This window comes from Megalobrama amblycephala, linkage group LG13 (assembly GCF_018812025.1).
Source record: "Megalobrama amblycephala isolate DHTTF-2021 linkage group LG13, ASM1881202v1, whole genome shotgun sequence".
NCBI classification, from domain to species: domain Eukaryota; kingdom Metazoa; phylum Chordata; class Actinopteri; order Cypriniformes; family Xenocyprididae; genus Megalobrama; species Megalobrama amblycephala.
The window spans coordinates 31,095,017-31,102,532 of NC_063056.1; the positions used below are offsets into that span (position 1 = coordinate 31,095,017).

At 35.5% G+C, this 7,516-nt stretch overlaps 1 protein-coding gene across 1 annotated transcript; it reads right to left on the reverse strand.

Annotated features, from left to right (window-relative positions):
* Window positions 1-236: 236 nt before the first annotated feature.
* LOC125243999 (dispanin subfamily A member 2b-like) lies at window positions 237-3,101 on the reverse strand. Its single transcript, XM_048153902.1, has 2 exons — window positions 2,482-3,101; window positions 237-859 (listed from the first exon to the last, which is right to left on the reverse strand). Exons 1-2 carry the CDS (start codon window positions 2,752-2,754, stop codon window positions 713-715), a joined length of 420 nt encoding a protein of 139 aa, XP_048009859.1. The 5' UTR covers window positions 2,755-3,101; the 3' UTR covers window positions 237-712.
* Window positions 3,102-7,516: the final 4,415 nt, after the last annotated feature.

Consider the following 7,516-nt stretch of genomic DNA (forward strand, 5'->3'; position numbering starts at 1 on the left):
CTGTGCCAGATTACATGTGTTACTCCATATTTACCATGCTATGCTGCTGCATCTGTCTGGGTATGTGTATCTCTTTTTCACTCTAGCTGTAAGTATTCATTTATTTACCTTTTGAATGTATTTTTCTTTCCCCCTATTTTGCAGGAAGATTTTTCATATTATGCACACATTATGCACGATTCAAATAAGATATATTAATACCACTGTTCAAAAGTTTGTAAGATCTCTAAGATTTATTTTTAAGTCTCTTATACTCACCAAGGCTGCATTTCTTTTTAAATACAGTACATTTCTTATTATCATCAGTATTACAGTTTTTCAGTATACTATGCCCTAAAATTATGTACTGTTTTTGTGAAAAAAGTACATACTTTTAAGTATGTAGCAGAATAGCATTAGGACATACTTTGTTAATATATTGTTATATTGAAGAGTGAAAAAAGTTCGCTTTTATGCGTCCAGTTTAAACAGCTCGTTTGCATCTCTGTACAGACTTCAGAAGGATCCCAGCATCAGACACAAGTGGATGGCTTATTTTATTGGCTTTTTATCTTTCATGATAAATGTAGCTGGCCAGTCAAAGCTTTCAATGTTTTAAACCTAATTATCAACATGTTTTAAGTATAATGATACATTGACCAAATAACATTTAAAAAGCAAAGAGCCAAATCTGTTTGTAATCTGCATCCAACCATGACAGCTCTAATAGCTATTAATTCTTAAAAACCACAAACTCTAAGACAATCAACAATACAGTAAAGAAAATGCCAATAGCAACGCCGACATGATTCAGGGTGCGTGCCGTTTTGGAGTTCTTCTCTGCTAATACTCGCTGTCCTGAGTAGTTGGCATTTCGAGTCTGTGAAAACAATTATGAAACATAATGTTAACCACTTCTGTTTTCATTTGTTTGAGCCAATGACACATGGGGGAGTTCTCAAATGAGTAGGCAAACGCCACTTTGTGGATGGGTTTTCTTATAGTTCAACATATATTTAATTTCCATTTGATGAAAGGTTTCCAGGTTTAATGCCTAAAAACGATAACTATAAAGATAACGATAAAGTTCTAAAAATCGTTCTGAATATAAAAGAATAGCACTGTCCACACCACAGCTATAAAGATAACGATATAGGGAAACAATATAATTGGGATCACTTTCAGAACAATTTTTTTCCAGCTGTTGAACAATGAAACACTGACAGCTAGTCAGAATCCATTCTAATTTAAGGGCTTGTGCATTTAAAATGGCAGACATACCCGTTTAAACACACATGAACCAAATAATCAAGCTTTAGATCAACTTGAAAATAGCCCCCCCCACAACAGTAAAAATAACTAACATTTTTTTTCCCCTTGAAAATTGGTGCTGTTGAGGTGGTATCCAGTGCTACACCTCTTTCTCTAGAACTGAAAGTCATTTACAGGAAGCCAAAAAACTAGACCAACGACCACACGTAAAATAAGGCCTACTTTATCAGTGGAGCATGGCGGTTTTGTTGCAAGAATGTACATAACTGCCTTGTATTGTTTAAAATGCTTACATATTTGTGTGACCATGAGCTCTAACAGGCCTCTCACCTGTTTAGTTGTCAACTGCATCTTTTTTTTAAGTTATGAAATTATTTAAGTGACTTCAACAAAATATCACTGTAGTATTCAAATATACACAATTTTCACTAGAACCATTTGAGCAGTGAATCACTCATAATGTGTGGAACAATGTGGGGGCAAGTTTAAGCTAACAGATCAACCACATTGGAAACATTTTCGATGAGTGTTTTTTTTTTTTTTTTTTTCAGTCCTGCAATTAATATCAGTGATCTACAAAGAAATATTAATATACATATTATAAATATGTATTATTAATATCTAAATATATGAACAATATTCATAGTTTGTGTGTGTGTGTATATATATATATATATATATATATATATATATATATATATATATATATATTTCACACAACATATTTTTATGAATATTTTTTTTTCTGTTTTTTTGTGGTTTAAAAAGAGATTTTGATTCCATCTATAAACAGAAGTCAGAGCAGAATCTTCCATTTCATACATTCTCCAAACCACAATGCAGAAAGATGAAAATGTATTTTTTCCCATGAACATCATAAGCTTTGATAGAGTTCATAAAAAATATATAAAAATTACCACAATAATTATTTTTCCAAATAACCACAAATTAATAGAAATAATTATTCATACAGTATAAATAATCAATGATAATTTGTCCATATTTTTTATTTGCTTGTATGTTAAAGGGAAAAATAAATAAATAATGCCTGTAATTATGAACTTGATGATTACCAAACTTCTTGCTTTCTTCTTATTTTGACTTCTCTATCTCATGAATGAACCTCATTTTTGTGAATTTTTATGCAATTTTATGTTAAATTATGCTTATAAAGATGAAAGAAGTTAAATAGTTCATAAATAAATGGAAAATACATAGACTGATACTTACGGAGGAGGACAAAATCAGTGCAGAGATGCCCAGGGGAAAGCAGCAGAACAGCATGGTAAAGATGGAATAGCACAGGTATTCTGGCTCTGGATTGGCCAGTGGAGCGGCGGTCACAAAAACTGCAGGCTGCATGGCAACCACGGATTTCCCTGGATATGGCTGGCTTGGAAAGGAGGGAAGATATGCAACAAGATTGTCCTGGTATGGTGTCGGCTGCAGCATCCCTGATTTCTCAGATGAGCAGGCACCTGTGGACTGATTGCTAGGGTCCATTTTTCTGATTATTGGGTTTTGAATTTGATTGTAATTTTCTTTGCCTTGTGCTCTGCTGAGGCATTTGTATTACTGTATTCTGGTTCAGACACTCATATACTTTGGCGGTGAAGGCAGCAGCAAATGGGAGGCGAGTTGTAGTTTTAGGGGAGTGACACAATAATAACCAACTGGAGAGCCATACGTCACAGTAATGTGAGGACAGCAGGGCCAGGTCAGCAGTCTCAGACTGGTGTTGAGGTGGAGCTTATAGCATTATTAAGGGTAAGTTTAGTGGTGGGATGGGGTTGGGCTTTCCTTAAAGGATTAGTTCACTTTCAAATAAACTTTTCCTGATAATTTACTCACCCCCAGGTCATCCAAGATGTTCATGTCTTTCTAGTCGAAAAGAAATTAAGGTTTTTGATGAAAACATTCCAGGATTATTCTCCTTATAATGGACTTCAATGGCCTCCAGATGGTTGAAGGTCAAAATGACAGTTTCAGTGCAGCTTCAAAGGGCTTTAAACGATACCAGACGAGGAATAAGGGTCTTATCTATCGAAACGGTCAGTCATTTTCGAAAAAAAATGTAAATGTACATAAACAAATGATTTAAGTGCTTCTGCCAAAACCGCATTTCCGTATTCTCCAAAAAATTTACGTTGTATGTCCTACACCTTCCCTATTCTACTTACGGAAAAAATGGAATTGCTGCTGCGTTCGTTCCGTAAGTTGAATAGGGAATGTGTAGGACATACAGCATAAACTTTTTGGAATGTTTTCATCAAAAACCTTAATTTCTTTTCGACTGAAGAAAGAAAGACATGAACATCTTGGATGACATGGAGGTGAGTAAATGATCAGGAAAAGATTATTTAAAAGTGGACTAATCCTTTAAGGTAGAGTTTATAGTTATATTGAAGATAGGGCTGGGGGATACATCGCATGAGATTGTCACGCGCATTTCGTCAGTAAAGCCGGTTCCCTGATTACCGCTAAATCGCATTTAGCAGCATTTTACAGACAGAGCCGTAGATCACTGACAAGCCACGCAATATCGCGTTCATTATCGAAGGCGATTCATCTGCGATATGAACACGATATTGCGTGGCTTGTCAGTGATCTACGGCTCTGTCTATTAAATGCTGCTCCATTTGAAAGCAGGTGATGGCGATTTTGTGGTAATCAGGGAACCGGCTTTACTGACGAAATGCGCGTGACAATCTCATGCGATATATCACCCAGCCCTAATTAAAGGGTATGGTTAGTGGTTGGGGTGGGATACTCGCTAGTCAGTGCTGTTCTCAGACTGCTGTGACATGTGGTTCTGCAGTTCTGCAGTTAGATATGTCTCACAGTGACAAGAACTTTGGCACTGTTTCCATTATACTGTGTGACTACAAGAGCCACCTTGTGGCTACATAGTGACCCTGATGAGAGACATGAAATATCAGGAGGATCAGTTGCATTATTTCATCACAACTTTTTGACCTTGTGACAGTGACTCATCTTTTTTTTTTTTTTTTAATCAGTTTCCTCATCTCTCCTGCTAGCAAGGTTATAAACTCAACATTCCATTATTTTAGAAGAAAACGCTTGGTTAAAAGCACAATATGTAAGATTTTTGGATTAAAATATCCAAAACTCACTAGAACAATGTTATATATTTTGTTGACTTGTGTACTTACATTATCTCAAATGTTTCCAAGAATGTTTAAATCCAGAGAAATTCAACCAGGACACAGGTCCGTGCGCCACCTATCAATGACATCATACCCGCGTTACCATCGATTTCCGATTTTATTTTGTAAAAATCATGGAAAAACCAAAGACACTTTAATATATTATGTGTTTTATTAGACAGGAGAGCAACTGTTTGGATACATTCATCGACAGAAAACTAATCATGTTATATACAGTAGCTCAACACAGTAAGTCTTATTGTTTAAGTCTCGTTTTCTTGATTTACCGTGAGTACCATGTTTTACCATGCCTAATATCGATCTAGCCTACTGCAGTGTGCAACAAGTGTCTCATAGTAGCACTAGAACAACTTTCAACACACAAATGTATCTAATATGATAAACAGTGCTGCTTTACTCCACATATGCATGACTGGAAGAAGCGGAAGTGACAACTGTGGCATAATAAAAGTTCCGCTGCTCTCGAGATGTGTGTCGATAACACACATGAAGATAACACCTCCCATTATTCCGTGAAATCAAGGCATCATCAAGCTATGCCTTTGTTTTGAGTAAGCGACCTCTAGTGGCGAAAAACTACATATTGTGCCTTTAATTAATAATAAAAAAAAAACACCCCACCTTTTTAAATGAATAAAACACGATTTGAATTCATAGTTTTTCTGATAACACTTTTTTTTTGTTTTTTTTTTTTGTTTTTGTTTTTACCTACACTTTCACTTCTGTTTAAACACTTGGAAGAATTCTTGCAAATGGAACCCATATTTTTTTTTACCTGTTAACCTTCACCCCCCTTTTTGAGCACAGGGGCTTTTAAATGATTTATGATTTATAATGATTATGATGATACCTTCCTTCTTATTATTTCCTCATTCACACAGCTGCACAGAGCTATAAACTCATTTCCTTGGACAAAGCTGGTGATACATTCTGTAGTGCCAAATATATCTTCTCATCTTTTTTTATGGGAACACAAACGGTATAAATGGCCAGGTAATTATATTGTTCCTCAGGAAGTCATACAAGCAGTATACAATATATAGAAGTACAGATATATGAATTTTTGCCTATCTATTATTTTGTGATGCAGTAAAGAATCCTTTTTGAACTATTTTATCTCACTTTTCACCAGGGGCTAAATTAGGCCTATGACTGGAAAATTTGACCAACTGCTCAGGATGACCTATCACGCTACAGTATATTTGCAGGTTAACCTGCTTTACAAAATATGCCACTCATTGCAGCCCAACCTGATTGATATTTCCTTTCTGAAGAGATGTTTTACCTACATTTTTAACACATTTCTCACGGTGTCATGCAATGTGGTATGGTGTTTCTGACTATCTGTATCTGACTGTATCTACATCATCCTGAGGTAGATTTTCAGGACACCGTAATTCCTGCAACTTTTAAAGTCAATGAATGTTGATCAGGAATTGATTGGATGATTTTGGATTGATATTGCTGTGATCTCATGTGAGTGACAGGTTGTCCTGCCCATAAAGTAAATCAGAGTCATCAGAGAGCTGAAGAGATTTCATTTTAAGAGGGAGGGGAAAGTTATTTACAATATTTCCAAGGTTATTTAAAATAGCTAGGGGTTTATCTCACAGAAGACTTTTACTGGAAAACACACATACATCACCTAGTAACAAGAGCGCTTCAGCGTATCTATCATCTACGATGACTGGCAAGGCTTAAGGTCTCTCAAAAGGTGTTGAGGACTTTCTATACTGGAGCTGTGGAGAGTCTACTTACATTAGCATTATTTCCTGGTTCAGAGGTACAACGGCCCAGGATGAGAAAGCAGTATCAAGAGTTGTAATGATAGCAGAGAAAGCCATCAGGACCTCGATTCTCTGCATTATAAACATTTATACTCAGCGATGCAGGACCAGGACCAAGAGTATTATTGAAGTTTCTTACCATCCTGTGCACAGACTCTTGTCGGTGCTCCCATCAGGGAAGCGCTATTGGATCTCGAGGACAAATACAGAGAGACTGAGAAGGAGTTTTTATCCTTAGGCAATCCGCTTACTAAATGTCTTATATTACCTACAGACAAATAGATCACACACACGCAGACATACACTGTTATATATTTATTTAGATTTTTTAAATTGATGTTATTTTTGATACATAGATTTTTATGTTATATATTTATTGTAATGTATTGTTGTTTGTTTTTGTTGCACTGTGGGACAAGAAACTGTAGAAGAACATTTCTCTACATTACATCACACGTATGTAATATGCATATGACAAATAAAGAACCTTGAACGTTATCGTGTGAAACCGGAGACTAAGTTGAAGCAGAAGTTCAGTTGAGTGTGTCATTGAACAAAGAATGGAGACTGGCTGAGAGCACGAGAGAGTTGCTAGAGCCGTGAGATTCAAATCAGATAGCGGACTCTCGTGCCAAATCCCACACAATGGGACTGGTAGATTCTAAAGAAAGAGATTCAGTTAATTTGGAACACCTACAGCAGGGTGGAGGTAGACTTATTTGCAAGCAGACAGACAACTCACTTTCTAGTTTGAAAAGATTATTCAGTTTTTAGAAGGCAGAATGTTGACTGTGATTTCTGCGGTGGCTAATGGATACTTTTATTTACAGTACAGTCCAAAAGTTTGGAACCACTAAGATTTTTAATGTTTTTAAAAGAAGTTTCGTCTGCTCACCAAGGCTACATTTATTTAATTAAAAATACAGTAAAAACAGTAATATTGTGAAATATTATTACAATTTAAAATAACTGTTTTCTATTTGAATATATTTCACAAAGTAATTTATTCCTGTGATGGCAAAGCTGAATTTTCAGCATCATTACTCCAGTCTTCAGTGTCACATGATCCTTCAGAAATCATTCTAATATGCTGATCTGCTGCTCAAGAAACATTTCATGTGTACAATTGTACAAAATATTTGTGTGCAATATTTTTTTTCAGGATTATTTGATGAATAGCAAATTCAAAAGAACAGTGTTTATCTGAAATCTAATTTTTTGTAACATTATAAATGTCTTTACTGCCACTTTTGATTGATTTAATGCATCCTTGCTGAATAAAAGTATTCA